Here is a 23,032-nt window from a genome sequence, read left to right as displayed (position 1 = left end):
TTTTCTTTCCTCACTTACTGTCTATCTCAGCCTCTTATTTGGTTCTTTTATAATTTTTTTTCTGATTTTTTTTTCTGTCATCCTTTCACCTCCTGTTCTATTGTAAACTCTGAGTCAAATTACTATGTCTGTCTTGTTCATCTTTATAGCATGCCTAAAGAAAATAATATGCTCAAGATGTATTTGTTGGATTGAAGTATGTCCCCAACTATGCTGAGTACTCCACAAATCTTTATAGAATGAGTATGAATAGGCTGGGTGCAGTGGCTCACGCCTGTAATCCCAACACTTTGGGAGGCTGAGGCGGGTGGATCAGGAGGTCAGGAGTTCAAGACTAGCCTGGTCAACATGGTGAAACCCCATCTCTACTAAAAATACAAAAATTAGCTGGGTGTGGTGGCAGGTGCCTCTAATACCAGCTGCTTGAGAGGCTGAGGCAGGAGAATGGCTTGAGCCTGGAAGGCAGAGGTTGCAGTGAGCTGAGATCACACCATTGCGCTCCAGCCTGGGCAACAAGAGCGAAACTCAGTCTCAAAAAAAAAAAAGAATGAGTATGAATAGATCTCAGTCTTGACAATCAAGGATCATATTAAGATGTATCCTGCTCTATCTAAAACTTACAGTGTTTGTAATCCTTGAATGATCTGAACCTGACAGAAGAGTATTTTTTCATATTGAGTGTTTAGGTCATTGGATTAAAGAGTGTTGCCGGAAACTTGGAGTTTTTCTTTCTTTCTTTGCAGTTGACTAATCTCCTTCAGAATCAAGCAGTGAAAGGAAAAGTTGCTGGAGCACTCCTGAGAGCAATCTTCAAAGGTAATAATAATTAATGTCACTTCTATCTATCTCCTGCGTTCCTTGGTAGATTTGTTGAGTTTTGATACATTTCTTACTGTTTGAAGCCCCACTGGAACATTTTCCATGTTTTGAGGATTCCACAGAATCAACTATAGCAGCAGTTTCCTCACTAGTGGACTTAGATAATTTTACTGAAGGGAGTTGAAGTGGTTACCTGAGATTGTATTGCTGATTTTGGGGCCTGTAATTACAGAATGTGCTTTTCATAAAATCTGCTTTGATTTACTTGTGCTTTTAAAATTGTGGAGAAGAGAACAGCAATGTTTAATACATAATCTATGCTTAACAAGGAGCAAGTGACCTGTGGGGTTTAATGAAATGGGATATCTTAAGGTGCCTTATGTAGAGATTCTTCATGCCCAGTGATTGACGTATTTGTTTTCCTGTCTTGAACCAAGGGCTAGTTTAAGTTGTTGCAGATTGTGACTCAAAGTGGTCTTATAAATTCTGGTAGGATAAAATTGTACAAGGCAAAAATTAAAAGTGTCTTTGGACTCTTAATTAGGTATGTTAACTTGGTTTATTTTTCCTCCCCCAAGTTAATTAGATCTCTGCTGCAAGGGTACAAAAACACATCTTCCTATTCATGAAAGAACTTTCAAGATTGCTTGAGTCAACCTGTATGGAAACTTGCTAAATATTTTCTAGAAATATCAGAGAAAAGGAAATAACGAAAGATCAGTAGCAGCTGCCTATGTACACTACTTAGTGGAAGAGCAATTCTGTGGCTTTTCGTATATTCAGAGTTGTGTATCCATTACCACAATTGGTTTTAAAACAATTTCATTACCCCTAAAAGAAAGTTTGCATCTCTTAAGATGTCACCTCTTCAAACACCTAGTTTATTCCAGTCCTAAGAAACTATGAATCTACTTTTTATCTCTACGGATTTGTCTGTTATGGATATTTCATTTAGTGGAATCGTCCTATATATGGTCCTTTGTGACCGACTTCTTTCATTTAACATGCTGTTACAAAAGTTCCTCTATGTTGAAATATATATCAGTACTTTGTTTATTTTACTGCTGATGTCTAGGCTGTGTATTTTGTTATAGCTTATGCTTTTGCTGTCATATCTCAGAAAATATTGCTTAATTCAACATCACAAGATTTATACCTATCTTTTCTTCTAAAAGTTTTATAAGGCCAGGTGCAGTGGCTCTTGTTTGTAATCTTAGCACTTTGGGAGGCTGAGGTGGGAGGATTGCTTGAGCTTAGATGGAGTTTGAGAGCAGCCTGGGCAATAGGCCCCATCTCTACAAAAAATTTTAAAAATTAGCTGGGCATTGTGGCACGGCCTTGTGGCCCTAGCTACTCAGAAGGCTGAAGTGGAAGGATCGCTTGAGCCAGAAAGCTTGAGGCTGTAGCAACAGAGTGAGACACTGTCTCAAAAAAAAAAAAAAAAAAAGCAAAAGTAAAAATTTTATAGATTTACCTCATACATATAGTTCATTGGATCCATTTTGAGTTAGTTTTTGTATTTGGTATGAGGTAGGGGTCCAACTTCATTCCTTCCCCGTTTGGCACCCTTATCAAAAACCAATTGCAGGTAAATGAGGTGGTTTATATCTGGGCTTTCGGTACTGTTCCTTTGATCTGTACGTCTCTCCTTATTTCAGTGCCACACAGTCTTGATTACTATAGCTTTGTATTAAGTTTTGCAGTCAGGAAGTGTGAATTCTTCAAGCTTGTTTTTATCTTTCAGGATTGTTTTGGCTATTGTAGGTCTTTTATATTTTCTTATAAATTTTAAGAAAAGCTTGTTGACTTCTGCAAAAAGGAGGCTGGGGTTTTGGTAGGGATTGTGTTGAATCTATACATGAATTTGAGAAGTGTTGCTATCTTAAGGTAAGTCTTACATTCCATGAACATGTAATGTCTTTCCATTTATTTAGGTCCTGTTTAATTTTGTTTTACAGTATTTTATGCTTTTCAGAGTACAGGTCTTGTGCTTCTTTTGTTAACTGTATTCCTAAGTACTTTATTCCTTTTAATGCTTTTGAAACAAAATTGTTTTCTTAATTCAGTCTTGTAATAGTTCATTGGTAGTGCAAAGAACTGCATTTTTTTTTTTTTTTTTTTTTTTTTTTTGAGACAGTCTCGCTCTATTGCCAGGCTGGTGTGCAGTGGCGCAATCCCAGCTCACTACAACTTCCGTTTTCTGATTTCAAGGAATTCTCCTGCCTCAGCCTCCCGAGTAGCTGGGACAACAGGCATGCGCCACCACACCCGGCTAAGTTTTTGTACTTTTCGTAGAGACGGGGTTTCACCATTTGGGGCAGGATGGTCTCGATCTCCTGACCTCGTGATCTGCCCGCCTTTGCCTCCCAAAGTGCTGGGATTACAGGCATGAGCCACCGCGCCCGGCAGAACTGCAATTTTTGTATATTGAACTCATATCTTGCAACCTTCTGTACTTAGTAGCTCTAATTGTTTCATTTTTGTGGATTCCTTAGGGTTTTCTATATACAGGATAATGTCATCTGTGAAGAGAGGATAGTTTTACTTCTTTTCCAGTCTAGATAACTTTTATTTTTATTTTTACATATTTGTCCTGGTTGGAACCAGCAGTACAGATGGAAGGGGTGAAATAGACACCCTTGTCTTGTTCCTGATCTTAGAAGAGAGCTTCCCATTGAGTATGATGTTAGCTGTAGTTTTTCTTTCTTCTTTTTTTTTTAATGGGGGATGGAGTCTCGCTCTTGTTGACCAGGCTGGAGTGCAATGGCAGGATCTCGGCTCACTGCAACCTCCACCTCCCAGGTTCAAGCAATTCTCCTGCCTCAGCCTCCTGAGTAGCTGGGATTACAGGCATGCAGTACCATGCCTGGCTAATTTTTTTGTATTTTTAGTAGAGATGGGGTTTCTCCATGTTGGTCAGGCTGGTCTCAGACTCCTGACCTCAGATGATCTGCCCACCTCAGTCTCCCAGACTGCTGGGATTACAGGCGTGAGCCACCGTGCCTGGCTAGCAGTAATTTTTCATAGGTGCCCTTTGTCAGGTTGAGGAACTTCCCTTTGATTCCTCATTTGTTCAATGTTTTATCATGAAAGAGTATTGGGTTTCTGAAATTCTTTCCCCCCACCCCATCAACTCTGTGTCCCCCTGCATTCACAATACAGACCAGGTACAGGGCCTGGGTGGAAGTGTGTATGAGGTAAGTTTACTCTGTCTCCTCTTTCTAGGCAGTCAGTGTAAGAACACAGCCAGTGGTAAGCACCAGGAGCCTCAGATGCTTTTTCTGCATCTACTGAGATGATCATGTGGTATATTCTTGATTTTATTTATTTACTTATTCTTTCTTTATTCGTTATTCTATTTATATGGTATATTTCATTGATTTTCATACATTAAACTGATCCTGCTCAGTTGTGGTATATAATCTTTTTTAAATGTTGCTGGATTCAGTTTTGCTTTTTTGCATGGTGTATAATCCTTTTTAAATATTGGATTCTAGTATTTTGCTGAGGCTTTTTGCATCTGTATTCACAAGGGCTAATGATCTGTAGTTTTCTTATGTCTTTGTCTAGTTTTGGTTTGAGGCTAATATTGGCCTCATAAGATGAGTTAGGAAGTATTCCCTTGTCTTCTGTTTTTTTGGAAGAGTGTGAAGAATTGGTGTTAATTCTTTTTTAAACATTTAGTGACTTCACCCTTGAAGCCATCTGGGTTTTCCTTCGTGTGAAGTGTTTTGATTACTAATTCAATCTCTCTCTGGTCTGTTGAAATTTTGTTTCTTCTTGAGTTGATTTTGATAATTTGTGTCATTTTAGAAATTTGTTTCAGGCCAGGAGTGGTGGCTCACTTGGGGCCAGGAGTTCACCTGTAAGCTCAGAACTTTGGGAGGCTGAGGCAGACGGATCACATGAGGTCAGGAGTTTGAGACAAGCCTGGCCAACATGGCGAAATGCTGTCTCTACCAGAAATACAAAAAATTAGCCAGGTGTGGTGGTGCATGCCTGTAGTCCCAGCTACTCCAGAGGCTAAGCCATGAGAATCGCTAGAACCCAAGAGGCAGAGGTTGCAGTGAGCCGAGATTGTTCCACTGCCCTCTAGTCTAGGCAACAGAGCAAGACACTTTCTTAAAAAAAGAAAATTGTCCATTTCGTATAGATTATCTAATTTATTGTTCTATAATTGTTTTTTGTATTCCTTTATAATCCTTTTTGTTTCTCTAAGGTTAGTAGCAATTTCCCTCTTTCATTCATGTTATTAGTAATTTAAGTCATTTTCCTTTACTTTGTCAGCCTAGCTAAAGATTTTTTTTTTTTTTTTTTGAGACGGAACCTTGCTCTTGTTGCCCAGGCTGGAGTACAATGGTGTGATCTTGGCTCACAGCAACCTCTACCTCCAGGGTTCAAGCATTCTCCTGCCTTAACCTCCTGAGTAGCTGAGGTTATAGGTGTGCACCACCACGCCTGGCTAATTTTTGTATTTTTAGTAGAGATGGGGTTTCACCATTTTGTTCGGACTGGTCTCATACTCCTAACCTCGTGATCCACCCACCTCTGCCTCCCTAAGTGCTGGGACTACGGGCGTGAGCCACTGCGCCTGGCCAAGATTTTTCAATTTTGTTCATCTTTATAAAGAACCAACTCTTGGTTCCCTTGCTTTTCTCTGTTGTTAGACTCTATTTTACGTAGGTCCACTCTAACCTTTATATTCCTTTTACTAGCTTTGGGTTTAGTTTAATTGTTGTTTTATAGGTTCTTACGGTAGATTAGGTCATTGTTAAAACACGTACTCTGAATGAAGAGACCTCCCCGCCCCCGCCAAAACTGGCTTCGTGTGAGCACATGGCTGTTTATTCACCCGGATGCGAGTGGGCTGAGTCAAAAAGAGAGTCAGCAGAGGGTGGTGGGATTAGGAGTTGGTTTTATAGGTTTGGGGTTAGCAGTGGAAGTTACAGTTCAGGGCAGTTTTTTGCAAGCTGAGAGGGGGTCGTAGGGTCTGGAGTCATGAGGTTGAGCAAGGTCGGTTACAAAGTCCCTTGGCGTTGTCTATTGAGGCCGGAATAAGAAACAATAGAAGAGTGTCCCAAGTTAGTTAGGTGTTACAGGGGTTAATTTTCTTCCAGGAACTTATCTGGGATATATGTGCAGGTCACAGAGGTTACCATGCTGTTCATGGTGCAATCAGTTGGCCTAAAAGACCTTATAGTCGTTGCTTTGAGATAATTCTCTTTTTTTTAATATAAGGCATTTATAAAAATAAATTTTCTTGTATGCACTGCTTTAGCTGCATCTGGTAACATTTGGCATGCCGTGTTTTTTTGCTTTTGGTCATCTCAAGGTATTTTCTAATTTCCCTGTAGTTATTTGATTCGTTGGTTGGTAAGATTGTCTTTTTCCACAGTTGTTAATCCCCCAGATTTCCTTTTGTTATTGGTTTCTACTTTCATTTCGCAGCAGTTATAGAATATATATGGTATGATTACAGTCCTTTTAAATTTATCAAGAATTGTTTTAAAGGCTAATATGTGGTTTATCCTGGAGAATGTTCCATGTGCACTTGAGTATTCTGCTGTTGTTGGATGGAGTGTTCTACAGATGTCTTTTAGGTCTAGTGTGTTCAAGTTTTCCAGAACAACAGTGGAAGTTGTTGATCTTCTGTCTGTTGTTGTATTCATTATTAAAAGTGGGACATGGAAGTTTCTAATGATTATTGTTGAATTGTCTGTTTTTTCCTTCAATTCTGTCAGTGTTTGGTGTATTTTGGAGCTTTTTTGAGTGCATACATGTTTATAATTATTAAGTCCTAATGAAGGATTAATCTTTTTATCATTGTAAAATATCCTTCCTTCTTTGTCTCAATAACAATTTTAGTCTTTTTTTTTTTTAAAGACACAGTCTTGCTCTATCGCCCAGACTGGAGTGCAGTGGTGCAATCTGCTCACTGCAACCTTGAACTCGGGGGCTCAAGCAGTCCTCCCACTTCAGCACCCCAGGTAGCTAGGAGTTAAGGCGTGCACCACCATGTCTGGCTAATTATTTTTGTAGAGATGGGGTCTCACTATGTTGCTCAGGCTGGTCTTGAACTCTTGGTGTTCACAGACTGCTTTTTTTGATATTAGTATAGCCATTCAGGCATTCTTTGGCTACTGTTTACATGGCATTATTTTTTTCCATCCTTTTATCTTTCACTTATTTCTGTCTTTGCATTTAAATTGTGTCTCTGGTAGACAGTGTGGTGGGCAAGGCCCTTGGCACCCCAGAGATGCACTGAAAAATCAACTCACAGTAAAGCAGGTTAGTAAGAGAAAAGGCATACAAATTTGTTTAACTGTGTGCATGGGGAGAATTGCAGTGTGACTGCCCAGTATCTCAATGGGGCCCAGAAGTTTGTATACCATCTTAAAGTTATAGAAAGAATGGGGACTTGTATCCTGCCAAAATAGGTTATAGGAGAGGGAGAAGAGGAATTCTGTTGAGCAATAAATGGTGACTAGGAAGATTGACTGGATCAAGTCAGAAATTAACATGTAAATAGTTCTCTTTGGAATTTAAATGAACCTTGGGGATAATCATTATCTTGGAAAAGTGTCTGTTCATGTGTGGTACATTTTTCTTTCCAGCAATGGCTAATGAGATGGTAGGGAGGAAAGCAAGAATAATTGTTCTCCTTGGTGGGTCAGTCCTGTCTTTATATAGAGAAGGGAATGTCTCTTCCAGGGCTTGTTGAACTCTGAGGATTTTTAATTCAAAATACTTGTATTAGGGAGCCATATTTTGGGGTGAAATTTCCTGTGGTCCTTCAACAACATGTAGTAGGATTTAAAAAAAATTCTGGTGGGGTGTGGTGGCTCACGCCTGTAATTCCGCACCTTGGGAAGCTGAGGCGGCAAATCACCTGAGGTCAGGAGTTCAAGACCAGCCTGGCTAACACAGCGAAACCCCATCTCTACTAAAAATACAAGAATTAATTAGCTGGATATGGTGGTGGGCGCCTGTAATCCCAGCCACTCAGGAGGCTGAGGCAGGAGAATCTCTTGAACCCAGGAGATAGAGGTTGGAGTGAGCTGAGATTGTGCCACTGCACTCCAAACTGGGTGACAAAGCAAGGCTCCATCTGAAAAAAAAAAAATTCTGCTAATCTTTGCTTTTAGATTAGTGTCTAATCCCTTTACATTTTCTTATTTACCTGTCAATCTTGTAAGACTTCTTCCCTTGTTTCCGTACCCCTGTTTAAAATAATCAGGCTCCCCCTGCTCTGAGGAAGATGGAACACTTAGGAGACATAAAATATACACTTACTGTATCCAGTTGGTGGAATCAGGGGACTTGCAGAAAGAAACAGCATCTGAGATCGTAGGATTACTGATGCTGGAGGTAAGATGTCAAACTAAAACTTATATTTGAGGGTAGATTTTTGGGGGTTTGTAATTTGTTGAGGAAAGGAAAACTTAAGTGCCCAACCTAGAATAGTTCCTATTTATGAGTAAGAGCTGTTGCAAAAAAAAAAAAAAAAAAAAAAAAAAAGCAGGCCGGGCACAGTGGCTCACACCTGTAATCCCAGCACTTTTTGAGGCTGAGGTGGGTGGATCACTTGTGCTCAGGAGTTTGAGATCAGCCTGAGCAACATGGAAACCACATCTCTACCAAAAATACAAAAGAAACAAATTAGCCAGGTTGGTGATGCATGTCTGTGGTGACAGCTACTTGGGAGGCTGAGGCAGGAGGATTGCCTGAGCCAAGGTGACGGAGGTTGCAGTGAGCCGAGATTGTGCCACTGCACTCCACCCTGGGAAGCAGAGTGAGACCCTGTCTCAAAAAAAGGCAGATGAATGGGTTATAATCAGCCTAGATGTATATATTACATTTCTGGTACCATGGACATATATCTCTTTGAAGAGTTGGCATATCTAAAAACATTAGGGAACTGCCGGGCACGGTGGCTCAAGCCTGTAATCCCAGCACTTTGGGAGGCCGAGGCGGGTGGATCATGAGGTCAAGAGATCGAGACCATCCTGGTCAACATGGTGAAACCCCGTCTCTACTAAAAATACAAAAAATTAGCTGGGCATGGTGGCGCGTGCCTGTAATCCCAGCTACTCAGGAGGCTGAGGCAGGAGAATTGCCTGAACCCGGGAGGCGGAGGTTGCGGTGAGCCGAGATCGCGCCATTGCACTCCAGCCTGGGTAACATGAGTGAAACTCCGTCTCAAAAAAAAAAAAAAAACATTAGGGAACTGACAGAGGATTCAAATCTTTGAAGCTCTTCACAATTACAGCTATGTACCAGACAGAACAGAATGATTCCATAAATTCCTTACGGGACCAGTTCTGGTGGATCTCAGTCAATTCATGTATTTCAGCGAAAGACTTTATTTCTTAGAAAGAGATATTCTAAAACATTGGATTTCTGCTTGAGATTTCCTTTCTCCCATGAACTTCTAGGCTCACCATTTTCCAGCACCGTTATTGGTTGAATTAGCCAATGAGTTTATTAGTGCTGTCAGAGACAGCAGCCTAGTGAATGGAAAGTCTTTGGAGTTACTGCCTATCATTCTCACTGCCCTGGCAACCAAAAAGGAAAATCTGGCTTATGGAAAAGGTAATTTTCTTCCAATTTTAGTGGCTTTTTTTCTATTTATATATTCAAATGTATTGCTCAGTCTATTTTGCATTTCTAGGTGTACTGAGTGGGGAAGAATATAAGAAGCAGTTGATTAACACCTTGTGTTCTGGCAGGTGAGTCTCATTAATATGTAGAACTTTCTTAGGAATACAAGTGGCCAAAAAAAAAACACTTTATTTGAGGAATTTATGTCTGTGAAGGTTTTAAGTCCTTTATTATTATTATTTTTTATATGACACTATAAAACTATTTAGTCTGCAATGAATTAGTGAGAAAGAGATGATTTACTATATTCTGTGCTCTAATTCTGTTCATTTAGTTTTATTTACTTGACTGTGTATCTTAGTACAGCTATTTAGTGTGTTAATTTAGTGTGTTTAATGCTCCTGTCTAAGCATTATTGGAGTCTTAAGGTCATGAAGGCTAGGGAGGTCACCTTGCTACTGCATCTTTTCTATTTTTTTTTTGTTTGTTTTTTTGATGGAGTAGAATATACAAGTGATACATCCTTTAATCAGTAATTGTATTTCTGGGAATCTACAGTAAAGAATGACTCCACATACAAGAAAATCCTCACATATGAACATGTTCAACACAGAAACTTGTGACCAATATAAGCACACAGTAATAGACACATGTAAACTATGTAGGTTAAGGTAGAGCCACTCCATGACTTTTATACCTATTAAAAGTGAAATGTAGGCCAGGCATAGTGGTTCACACCTGTAGTCCCAGCACTTTGGGAGGCCAAGGAGGGTGGATCACGAGGTCAGGAGTTTGAGAGCTGGCCAACATGGTGAAACCCCATCTCTACTAAAAATACAAAAAATCAGCTGGGCATGGTGGCATGCGCCTGTAATCTCAGCTATTCTGGAGGCTGAGGCAGGAGAATTGCTTGAACCCAGGAGGCGGAGATTGAGGTGAGCAGAGATCACACCATTGCACTCCAGCTGTTGCACTCCAGCCTGGGCAACAGAGCAGGACTTCGTCTCAAAAAAAAAAAAAAAAAATGAAATGTATACATTAAAGATGAGAACTTCTCACCATATAACTAAAAAATAGATTACTATGTTATATAATACTGTGATTGTATGTGGGTTTGTTAAAAAGAACAAAAGGAAATACCCCAGATTATCCAAACTAGAGAGCATTGCATTTATGGTTCCTTACATAAGATCCCTTACGTAAATCATTTTAAGCATGTATTTATCAATTTATTTGTTTTTAATTACACAAGTTTATTCAATACATGTTGTAATATACCTTGCATTTTTTATTTAATACAACTGTCCATGTCAGCATACACAACTCTACATCATTCTTTTTAATAGTTTGTAGTAATCTGTTATTTGGCTAATCTACAATTAATGGATTATTTGTTTGTTTCCAGTTTTTTGCTATTACGAAGAGTGTTGCAATGAATGTCTTTTTTAAATTTATTTTAAGTAGAGATGGGAATCTTGCTTTATTGCCCAGGCTGGTCTTGAACTTCTGACCTCAAGTGATCTTCCTACCTCTGCCTCCCAAAGTGTTTTATATATCTAGATGACCTTTTACAAGCATTTATATGGCATATATTTCAAATAGTAAATTGGATAGATTTGTGATGATGTGCATTTTTAAAGTTGGTAAGTACTGCCAGCTTGTCAGACATTCCCTAAAACAGTACGTGAAGAGTGTTTGTTTTCCACAATCTCACCAACATTGGGTATTATCAGAATTTTGATTTTGCGAGTTGGATAGGCTGACATCTCCTGTTTCATTGTTTTGAATGGTATTTCTTTGATCTTGTTTCTCAGTATTAAAAAAGTAAACTTGAAATGACCCTGTTTTTTTTTGTCCTCATTAATTTTACAAAGTTATATCTAAATAAGTTGAAATGAAATCAGCTTTCTTTGTCATTTTCTTCAACCAGGTGGGATCAGCAGTACGTAATCCAGCTCACCTCCATGTTCAAGTAAGCATCATATTTCCCTTTTCTTTGTATTTCCTGCTTTGTGAACTTACTTGCTAGAAATTAAACCATAGCAAACTTAAACATCATGCTCTCCTGCTTGCAACAATATTACTATTTATGTTTTCTGTTTCAGATTCCCTCCCCACTCGTGCCTCCTTTTTGGCTTTACTTATTTATTTAAAATGTAACTATGATTTTTTTCTAAGATGACTTTGCTTAGGTAAGGTTATTGGTTCCCTTAAAGGTTCTTCACTAGAGAAAAATCAAAAGGGACAGTTATAATAATCTATTATCTGTTTCTCTGCTCCCAAGTTTTGTTTCTTAAAATGTTTAGTGGAATTTTAACCACTGTAAAGCCATGAATTGAATTTCTGAAAGCAAGGCAGTTAGACTCTGACTATAACCTTTAGAATCTTTGATCTACAGGGATGTCCCTCTGAGTGCAGAAGAGGTGGAATTTGTGGTAGAAAAAGCGTTGAGCATGTTCTCCAAGATGAATCTTCAAGAAATACCACCTTTGGTCTATCAGCTTCTGGTTCTCTCCTCAAAGGTACAAATGGAAAATTGTTTCTCCTTAGTTCTGGTGGTATGACTAGTTATGACCATTCATCTTACTCATACCCTTGCTTACATAGCAGAACAAACATAGCAGAATATAGATGCTTTCATTTCATAGATAGTGGTAAAAAGATTGTGCTTTCCATCCAAGGAAAACATACATTGTCTCTTGTATTGCACCACATTTTCTTTGTGGTGGTAAAAGGGATAAATACCTCAGAAAGGTTAGGCTATCGGCCCCATAAATTCTTACAGTAAGAGGTATTTCAAATCTTGTTACAACATGAAAGTGTTCTACACATTCTTAGTTTGACTCTAGGTCATAGATTAATTTATTTAAATTTGTACTGGAGAATTCTTTAAGCCGAAAAGTACTTTGAATTCAACTTGGTTATTTTGCTTTTAATTGGGAGACCTTACCAATTTTGTATTGTTTTCAGGGAAGCAGAAAAAGTGTTTTGGAAGGAATCACAGCCTTCTTCAATGCAGTAGATAAGCAGCACAGTGAGGATCAGAGTGGTGATGAGTGAGTAATACAGTGTCAAAATAAACATCGTTTTTACAGATTCATCTTCTCATTGTGTATTTTAGCTACTTCATTTTCTTCTCTTCCCCCCCCACCTTCATCTCAGCACAAAACTTTTCTAATCTTCTCCTAGTAGTAAGGAAAATAACATGACCTCCTCAGCTCTTTCATTTTAATCTTTCCAGGAAAATAGCAGTAATTGCCCTATAAGCTGCAAGTTTAAAACCTGTTTATTAAGTGTCAGCTCTCTGCCAGGAACTGTTTAGCCTTGGGACTACGGTGCTAAACCAGTCAGTGTCCTTGCTCGTAACAGAGCTTAAATTTTAGTGAGAAGAGAACAGAAAATAAGTAACAAGAAACATTATAATGAAAAGTGCTATGCAGGTAATTCAAATGGATGATCTAACAGTGACAGTACAGCTACTTTAGATTGGGTCAGGGAAAACCTCTCTCAGATGTGCTATTTTAACTGAAGCCTGAATGATAAGATCTGTAATATATAGATCAGAGAACATACTCAGGTAGGGAAACAGTACAAAGGCAGAAGTGTGGCATGTCTGAGAAAGACGATTTGGGGGTTTTCGTTTTTGAGACAGAGCATTGCTGTGTCACCCAGGCTGGAATGCAGTGGCATGATCTTGGCTCACTGCATCCTCCTGTTCCCAGGTTTAAGTGATTCTCCTGCCTCAGCCTCCTGAGTATCTGGTACTACAGATGCACACCACTATACCAGCTAATTTTTGTAATTTTAGTAGTAAAGCCGAGGTTTGCATGTTGGCCAGTCTGGTCTCAAACTCTGGCCTCAAGTGATCCACCCACCTTGGTCTCTCGAAGTGCTAGGATTATAGATCCCTGTGCCTGGCCAAGGATTTCTTTTTTTTTCTTTTCTTTTTCTTTGAGATGAGTCTCTCTGTTGCCCAGGCAGCAGTGCAGTGGTATGATTTCAGCTTACTGCAATCTCCGCCTTCTGGGTTCAAGCAATTCTCCTGCCTCAGCCTCCTGAGTACCTGGGATTGCAGGCATGTGCCACCACGCCTGGCTAATTTATTTATTGTTTTAGAGATGGAGTCTCCCACTGCCACCCGAGCAGTAGTGTGGTGGTGTGATCTTGGCTCACTGCAATCTCTGCCTCCTAGGTTCAAGCAGTTCTCCTGCCTCAACCTCCCGAGTAGCTGGGATTACAGGAGTACGACACCACACCCAGCTAATTCTTTTGGTATTTTTTTAGTAGAGATAGGGTTTCACCATGTTGACCAGAATGGTCTTGACCTCCTGACCTTGTGATCCGCCCACCTCGGTCTCCCAAAGTGCTGGGATTACAGGCATGAATCACCATGCCCAGCTGGATTTTTGTTTTTTAAGCAAACATTTGTTGAGTGTTCATTCTGTGCAAGGTGCTGTTCTAAGTACTTTAAAACTTACAACCTTATTTTGCCTTTATTTTATGGGTATGGACATCAAGAGACAGAGAATTTAGTTTTTGGGCTTGAGCAGTTGATTAGAGGTGGGCACCATCATAGCTCACTGCAGCCTCCAATTCCTGGGCTCAAGTGATCCTGCAGCGTCAGCTTCCCAAGTAGCTGGGACTGTAAGCACATGACACCAAGCCTGGCTAATTTTTTTTTTTTTTTTTTGAGATGAAGTCTCTCTGCCCAGGCTGGAGTACAGTGGTACAATCTTAGCTCACTGCAACCTCTGCCTCCCAAGTTCAAGTTCTTCTCCTGCCTCAGCCTCCCAAAGAGCTGGGGTTATGGGCACCCACCACCATGCCTGGCTAATTTTTCTTTTTTTAATTTGAGATGAAATCTTAGTCTGTTGTCCAGGCTAGAGTGCAGTGGCATGATCTCACGTCACTGCAAACTCTGCCTCCCGGGTTCAAGTGATCCTCCTGCCTCAGCCTTCCTAGTAGCTGGGATTACAGGTGTGTGCCACCATGCCTGGCTAATTTTTGTATTTTTAGTAGGATGGGGTTTCACCATGTTGGCCAGGCCGGTCTCAAACTCCTGACCTCAAATGATCTGTCCCCTTAGGCCTCCCAAGCGCTGGGATTACAGGCATGAGCCATTCCACCTGGCCCAAGTCTGACTAATTTAACATTTTTTTTCTAGAGGCAGGTCTCACTTTGTTGCCCAGGTTGCTCTTGAACTCCTAGCTTCAGGCAATCCTCCTGCCTCAGCCTCCCAAGTGCTGGAATTACAGGAGTGGGCTGCCACATTCAGCATAGAAGGTGGTCTTAGATACTAAATTAGAATAAGCTGACAGAGAATCAGATTTTGGAGAAAATAATTAGCCCACTTTTTAAAATTAGCTCACTTTTGACCACATTAGGTTTGAGATATGTATTAGGGTCCCAAAAGGAGATATTAAGCAGGTACTCTGGAGTTGCAGGGAGAAGTCTTAACTGGGGATAAGACTGGAAGGGACTAAAGCCAAGAGACTGGATGGGATTATCAAGGGAAAGCATGAAGAAAAAGAAAGCTAAGACTGAGCTCAGAGGCATTCCACCATTTCAAGGTCAAGTACTTTGGGAGGCCCAGGCGGGCAGATTGCTTGAGCTCGGTAGTTCAAGATCAGCCTGGGCAACATGGTAAAACTTCGTCTCTACAACAAAAACAATAGCCAGGAGCAGTGGCACACAGCTGTAGTCCCAACTACTCGGGAGGCTGAGGCAGGAGAATCACTTGAGTTCAGGAGGCCCAGGTTGCAGTGAGCTGAGACTGCACCATTGCACTCCAGCCTGGGCAATGGGAGTGAAACCCTGTCTTAAAAAAAAAAAAAAAAATTGAAGAGGCCAGTGATGATGCCCTGGAAGCTGAGAGAAGAAAGTGTTTTAAGAAAGAAGTGATTAATTGTGTTAGATCTGAGATATTAATTAAGGTGGGACTTTATTGGTTTTTGGCAACTTGGAGGTCATTTGTGACCCTTGCAGGAATAATCAGATGTTACTGTGGGGAGTGAGGGTAGAAAGAGGATAGAAGCCTGACTGAACTGGATTGTACTGGGAAGAGATTGTGAAACAGAAAAAGATAAATGATGACTGTAGACATTTCTTTTATGAAATCTTGTTGTAAAAAGGAGCAGAGTCTGGGCAGAGTGAATCCTGCCTTTAATACCAACATTTTGGGAGGCTGAAGCAGGAGAATCACTTGAGGCCAGGAGTTCGAAACCAGCTGGGCTATATAGTGAGACTCCATCTCTACCAAAAAATAGAAAAATTAGCTGGGCATGGTGGTCCATGCCTATAGTCCCAGCTACTCCCGAGGCTGAGGTGGGAGGATCATTTGAGCCTGGGAGGTTGAGGCTGCTGTGAGCTGTGATCATGCCATTGCACTCCAGCCTGGGTGACAGAGTGAGACCCTGTCTCAGATAGATAGATAGACAGACAGACAGACAGACAGGAGCAGAGAATGGGGCAGTGGAATTTCTAGTTAACACCTGCCTGCAGTGATTATGTGAGTTTAGCTTGAGTTGGTCTACTTATTCATCGTGTCACCTGCACTTGTGTCTCACTCAAAAACTATAGCTCATACCTTTTGTTGTTGTTGTTGAGACAGGGTCTCACTCTGCTGAGTGCAGAGTGAGTTGGAGTGCAGTGGTGCAATCTTGGCTCACTTGCAATCTCCACTTTCCAGCCTGAAGCAGTCTTCCCACCTCAGCCTCCCAAGTATCTAGGACTACAGGTGCGCCACTGCACTGGGCTGACTTTTTTGTATTTTTAGTAGAGGCTGGTCTTGAACTCCTGGGATCAAGTGATCCACCCGCCTTGGCCTCCCAAAGTGCTGGGATTATAGGCATGAGGCACCGCACCTTATAGTACATACCTTTCTGTTGAATCTTTTAGGCTCTTGGATGTTGTTACTGTGCCATCAGGTGAACTTCGTCATGTGGAAGGCACCATTATTCTACACATTGTGTTTGCCATCAAATTGGACTATGAACTAGGCAGAGAACTCCTGAAACACTTAAAGGTAGCAACAAACTTGTAAGGTGATCTGGGTCTCTTTTGAATGAAAATGTTTGAACTTAAGTCACTTTTATGCCAGTTAATGACAGGAAACAAATATTGTAAAATGACCCTGGGTGTAGAGGATCTCTTTTTTTACTTTAAAAGTGGAAAATACATGATGTTACCACACTCCCTTTTTTTTTTTAAGTTAAGAAACTTTCTGGTTTCTTAAGCAAACCAGAAAGTTCCATTTAAAAAACGCTTAAATGTTCTAACGGAGGAAAAAAAAACAAAACAAAACTGAGAACTACTCAGCAGGAAACTCAAAATCTAATCCTAAATAGATGATGTGTATGTGACCTTCAACGATGACCTCTGCTTTCCCATTTATGATTTAGGATGTTGCTTACTTCTGGTCACATATGTGGAGTTGTGTGATGCTAAGTCATTCATCATGAAATATTTGTAAAGTAGTAAAATAAAACTCAGAAGTGTTTTGAACTATATTAAAGAAAAGTAGTATACAGTTACATTTGTTCCTCCAACTTTTTAGTTTGGAAATTCTAACTCAGAAGAGATAAAACACGATGTAGCATGAAGAACACCTATGCTCCCTTCACCTAGATTCACCAAGTAGTAGACACTTGGCCATATTTACGTTATCTCACTATTTTCCTCATGCATACATTATTCTTTTTGTGAACATTTAACGGTAAGATGCAGTAAACCCTAACACTTCAATGCCTGGATATTTCAGCATGCTAAGAATAAGGACACATTATTATAATACTGCCATCACACCTAGGAAAATTGACAATAGTTCCATAATATTATTTGATTTGTTTTCCCTATTCACATTTTCACAGTTGTCTCTAAAATGTCTTTTACAGCTGTGATTTTTTCCCCCCTGCTCCAGGCTCTCATCAGACTTCATGCATTGCATTTGGTTATTATTTCTTTCTAGTTTTGGACTGAGTTTTTTGAAGCATCAGCCTACTTGTCTTGTGTAATGTCCCATATTTTGGGATTTATCTGATAATTTCCTCACTATTGGGTTCAAGTTAAACATTTTTGGCAAGAATACTTGGTAAATGATGTTGTTTACATTTTCTTGCAAGGGCCAGATACTAATACATTTTGCAGGCCACACAGGTACTGTCACAGCTGCTCAGCTCTCCCACTGCAGCAAGAAGGCAGCCATAGACAAAATGTATTAATGAGTGTGGCTGTTTTCCCATTATTTGTGGACACTGAGGTTTGAATTTTGTTCAATTTTTATCTTCTGGAATATTATTCTTCCTTTGATTTTTTTTTTTTTGGACAGAGTCTTACTCTGTCACCCAAGCTAGAGTGCCATGGCCCAATCTTGTCTCACTGTAACTTCCACCTCCTGGGTTCAAGTCATGCCTCAACCTCCCTAGTAGCTGGGACCACAATCACATGCCACCACACCTGGCTAATTTTCATATTTTTAGTAGAGGCAGGGTTTTGCCATGTTGGCCAGGCTGGTGTTGAACTCCTGGCCTCAAGTGATCTGCCTGCCTTGGCCTCCCAAAGTGCTGAGATTACAGATGTGAGCCACTGAACCCACCTTCCTTTGATTTTTTTTCCCCCCAATCATTTAAAACCATAAAAACCAGTCTTAGCTAACGGGTTGTATAAAAACAGGTAATGGGTTGGATTTGACCAACAGGCTGTATGTAGTTTGCCAGCCACAGTTCTATGCATTACATCAGAATGAACATAGTATTAGCTACCTTACTATTTGTGACGCTAAATCATTTGCTTTTAAGAAAATGACCATCAGCTTTCGTCATCTCTAAGTGTGTGTGTGTGTATATATATATATATGCCTTTGTATTAGAAAGGATTCTATAGGGTCATAGTTAGAGATGGCATTAAAAATCCTTTTCCTGGCCAGGAGTGGTGGCTCACACCTATAATCTCAGCACTTTGGGAGGCCGAGGTGGGCAGATCACGAGGTCAAGAGATCGAGACCATCCTGGCCAACATGGTGAAACCCCCGTCTCTACTTAAAATACAAAAAAATGAGCCGGGCATGGTGGCATGCGCCTGTGGTCCCAGCTACTCGGGAGGCTGAGGTGGAAGAATCGCTTGAACCCAGGAGGCGGAGGTTGCAGTGAGCCGAGATTGCGCCACTGCACTCCAGCCTGGTGACAGAGCAAGACTCCGTCTCCAAAAAAAAAAAAAATCCTTTTCCCAACAGTATTTCACAAATGGTTTTTATTTTCCCATCTATTGATGATTCTTGGCCTAAATCAGTAATTATATCAGGAATTTGAATTTTATATTTCATTTTTTTTTCCTTTTTGTCCTCACAATCTGTTCCCAAGGAATTCCAATTTTAATTAAAAAATTCTAATTGCATCTTTTTTTCTACATTATTAGCTGGCCTTCTTCTGTAAAAAGAGCCTCTCCTTTCCCTGTTGTTTTGAATATCATTATGCACTCATGAACCTTTTTAAATTCAGTGTACTCATTATTCACTACTGTCATTATTTGTTTTGAGCACAAAATTACCCAAATTTGTCCAGTTTGATCCTTCAGGTCAGTTTATGTGTCCTTTTGCTGTGACCCCATTAGTCTGTGAACTGTGGCATGATCTGCCCAAGGCTCACCAGAGTACTTTCCTTGCCCCATCCTGTTGCCAGCCATGTCTCTTAAAAGCCCTGGGTCCCTTTTATAGGACAGGATATTTAAACACCATAATCTGTGAGTAGGCTTTAAAGCTTCTTTATCTTCTCTGTATCTGTTCACTCTTTTTTTTTTTTTATTCAGGTTCATAGTAACTATATTATTTACCTTTTCACCAGCTTTATATATTTTGAGCCACTGTGTTCTTTTTGTTTTCTGTTTGATTCAGGTTTGATTTTACATGTTTTTTTGCTTTATTGGTATCATTTTTTTCTAGGCCTTGAAGATGTATTTTTTAAACTTTTTGAGGCACAATTTACATAGCATAAAATTATAAGTTTACCTAGTTTCCAACTGTCACCATAATCCAATTCTGGAACACTTTTATCACCCTGTGAGATCTTTTACACCCTTTTAATCTGCATTACCACTCCCACCTCCAGGTAACCGCTGATCTATTTTGTATCTCTATGGATTTACCTTTCCTAGATATTTTGTATAAATGGAATTATATGATGTGTGGTCTTTTGTATATGTCTTCTTTAGTGTAAAGTTTTCAGGATTCACCTGTCTTGTAGCATATATCAGTATTTCATTTGTGTTTATTTTTGTTTTGTTTTGTTTGCTTTAGGAGACATGGTCTCTCTCACTCTGTCACCTAGGCTGGAGTGCAATATCATGATCATGGCTTACTGTACCCTCAAACTCCTGGCCTCAAGTGATCTCCCACTCTAGATTTCTGACTAGCTAGGACCACAGGCACACACCATCATGCCTGGCTCATTTTTAAACAATTTTTTTAAGAGACTGAGGTCTCACTGTGTTATCCAAGCTGTTCTCAACTCCTGGCCTCAACTGATCCTCCTGCCTCAGCCTCCTGAGTAGCTGTGATTACAGGTGTGAGCTACCATATCAGGTTTATTTCTTTTTATTGTTGAATAGTATTCCATTGTGTGGATATATATATCAGTTTTGTTTAGCAGTCTACCAGCTGGTGGACATGTGAATTTTTTCTACTGTTTGGCTATTATGAGTAATGCTGCCACTAACATTCACATGCAAGTCTTTGTGTGGACTTAAGGTTTTACTTCTCTTGAACATATACCCAGGAGCAGAACTGCTGGCCTATATGAGAATTTTTTTTTTTTTTTTTTTAGACAGAGTTTTGCTCATGTCGCCCAGGCTGGACTGCAGTGGCACTATCTTGGCTCACTGCAGCCTCTGCCCTCTGGATTCAAGCGATTCTCCTGCCTCAGCCTCCTGAGTGGCTGGGATTACAAGTGCCCGCCACCACGCACAGCTAATTCTTGTATTTTTAGTAGAGACGGGGTTTCACCATGCCAGGTTTGTGTTAAACTCCTGACCTCAGGTGATCCACCCCAGTTAGCCTCCCAAAGTGGTGGGATTACAGGCATAAGACCCCATCCAGCCCGAGAAAGTTATGTTTATATTTTTAGGAAACTGCCTGTTTTCGAAAACAGTATCATTTTACATTCCCACTATTACTATGTGAGGCTCCTATTTCTGTCTCCTGGCCAATATTTGTTATTGTCTGTCTTTTTTATTATATCCATTCTAATGGGTATAAAACAGTACCTCATTCAGGTTTAACTTTGCATTTTCTTAATGACTGATGATAATTGAGCATCTTTTCATGTGCTCATTAACTGTTCTAATACCATCTTTGGTGAACTGTCTATTCAAATCTTTTGCCCATTTTTTGAGTGTATTGTTTGTCTTCTTAATTAAAATTCTTTGTATATTTTACTGACATTCTTTTTTATTTTTTTCAATAACTTTGTTATGAACAGTGACATGTTCTTTATCAGGTATAAAATTAGCAAATATTTTTTCCTAGTCTGTGACTTGTGTTTTTATTTTCTTAATGATATCTTTTGAAGCAGAAAAGTTTTGAATTTTGGTGAGGTCCAGTTTATCAATTTTTTCTTATACAAAGTATGCTTTTCTTTTGATATTACAGCTAAAAAAATCTTTATCTAATCCATGTTCTTGAAATTTTTCTGTGTGTTTTCTTCTAAAAGTATTATAATTTTTGCTCTTAAATTTAGATTTCTGACCCATTTAAGGACCTATTTTTATTTTGTATTACTATTAAAAAATTTGTTTTTATGTCCTTTGAGTCATAGGGACTTTTTTGTGTGTGTGTGCACTGGTGCAATCTCAGCTCACCGCAACCTTTGCTCCCAGATTCAAGTGATTCTTCTGCCTCAGTCTCTCCAGTTGTCAGGATTACAGGCATCCGCCACCACTCGCAGCTAATTTTTGTTTTTTAGTAGAGATGGGGTTTCACCATGTTGTCCAGGCTGGTCTTCAACCCCTGACCTCAAGTGATCCACCTACTTCAGTCTCCCAAAGTGGTGGGATTACAGGCATGAGCCATGACCCCCACCAAGGAACTTATTGTTAAATAAGCTGTTATATTTTTAAGATGTAAGTAATGGGACCAGGTGTGGTGGTTCACACCTGTAACCCCAGCACTTTGGGAGACCAAGGTGGGAAGATCACTCACTTGAGGCCAGGAGTTTGAGACTCACCTGGGCAGCATAGTGAGACTTCATCTCTCCAAAAACTAAAAAATTTAAAATTTAAAAATTAGCCAGGCATGGTATAGTTCCAGCTACTTGGGAGGTCAAGCCAAGGAGGATCCCTTGAGCCTGGGAAATCAAGGCGGCAGTGAGCTGTGATTGCATCACTGCCTACCAGCCTGGGCAACAGAGTGAGACCCTATCTTTAAAAAAGAAAAAAGGAAAGAAAATGTAAGTAATGACTTCCTTTTGGTTGCTGTCTTTTAGGCGGGACAGCAAGGAGATTCCAATAATAACTTAAGTCCGTTCAGCATTGCTCTTCTTCTCTCTGTAACAAGAATACAAAGATTTCAAGAACAGGTACTTTTTTTTAATGCCATTTTGTTTCCTTCTGTAGTTGGTAAAATAAAAAAGCACAGAAATCTGTTTTTGTTGTTATTCCTTCCTAAACAATTTTGCCCTCTTCCTGCCAGCAGCAAAGCTGCTATAAGACATGTGTGTCCCTTCTGTTCTCTGGGGACTGATGGAAGACTTCTCCAGGTTTTTGATTTATTCCATTTCCTATTGTGCGATAAGTGAGGTGGTGAGGTGGGAATAGAAGTGGAAGGCTATCACCCAGCCCAAGTTGGAGGAAGGGAAAGTTGAACTGCATATCAAGAATAGGTTAGTTGCAAGGGTGAAACTGACCCTTTTTTTCTTATATGTGTTCCAGGTTGTGGGTAATATTTATGTTGATTTTTAGCTTTTTTTTCCCCCTTTTGCTTAAGGAAGGCTTGTCTTCAACTCTTTTAAGTTCCCACTAAGCATCATAATTTTTGTAACATCTTCATCTAGTTAAAATAGTTGTCATGGGCATATACGTGCATGGCAGCTCATAGAAACAGTTATAGAGTTAAAGTTTATAGTATGGCTGTAATATTTGCTTCATTTTCTTATTTCTTTTTTTTCCAACTATACCCAAGGTGCTTGATTTTTTAAAGACTTCAGTTGTTAAGAGCTTTAAGGATCTTCAGCTTCTCCAAGGCTCAAAATTTCTCCAGAATCTAGTTCCTCACAGAGCTTATGTTTCAACCATGATCTTGGAGGTGGTGAAGAATAGGTAAGTTGGTAAACCATATCTCAAAAGTTTCGTTTCATAAGGTGTTTAATGTGGCACCATACTTCCAGCCTATGAGGGAAGCCTGTTGACTACAGCTGTTGACTTCACACATCAAGGTTTAATTTCTTAAAATTGGTAGAGCATACTTTTTCCCCATGGAAATATCCTTGAATCTCAGGACCTGGTTTCTTGGCCACCTTGACAGCAAGCATACAAAACTGAATTAGGTGCTTTTGTTTATTCCATGATGTTACAATTCTCTATTTTCCTTTTCTTTCCTTCCTTTTTTTTTTTTTTTTTTTTTTTTTTA

General features: G+C 39.8%; 1 protein-coding gene and 1 non-coding gene across 7 annotated transcripts in view; one reads left to right on the top strand and one right to left on the bottom strand.

Moving 5' to 3' along the window:
• The window catches only part of FANCI (FA complementation group I), a 91,771-nt gene that overhangs the window by 30,518 nt on the left and 38,221 nt on the right, over window positions 1-23,032 (top strand). For all 6 annotated transcript variants that reach the window (XM_032263899.1, XM_032263901.1, XM_032263902.1 and 3 more), the window contains exons 3-12: window positions 744-816; window positions 8,057-8,187; window positions 9,255-9,411; window positions 9,491-9,548; window positions 11,351-11,392; window positions 11,819-11,942; window positions 12,391-12,476; window positions 16,318-16,444; window positions 21,891-21,983; window positions 22,586-22,722. In XM_032263899.1, coding sequence (XP_032119790.1) covers window positions 744-816; window positions 8,057-8,187; window positions 9,255-9,411; window positions 9,491-9,548; window positions 11,351-11,392; window positions 11,819-11,942; window positions 12,391-12,476; window positions 16,318-16,444; window positions 21,891-21,983; window positions 22,586-22,722 — 1,028 coding nt within the window. The remainder of the gene's footprint in view (window positions 1-743; window positions 817-8,056; window positions 8,188-9,254; window positions 9,412-9,490; window positions 9,549-11,350; window positions 11,393-11,818; window positions 11,943-12,390; window positions 12,477-16,317; window positions 16,445-21,890; window positions 21,984-22,585; window positions 22,723-23,032) is intronic.
• LOC116540424 lies at window positions 3,955-4,088 on the bottom strand. The gene has a single exon (XR_004264436.1). It is a non-coding gene; the product is annotated as a small nucleolar RNA SNORA51 (small nucleolar RNA).

Source organism: Sapajus apella, unplaced genomic scaffold, assembly GCF_009761245.1.
Source record: "Sapajus apella isolate SASKATOON/1434 unplaced genomic scaffold, GSC_monkey_1.0 scaffold139, whole genome shotgun sequence".
NCBI classification, from domain to species: Eukaryota; Metazoa; Chordata; class Mammalia; order Primates; family Cebidae; genus Sapajus; species Sapajus apella.
This window is presented reverse-complemented; position numbering and strand designations above follow the sequence as displayed.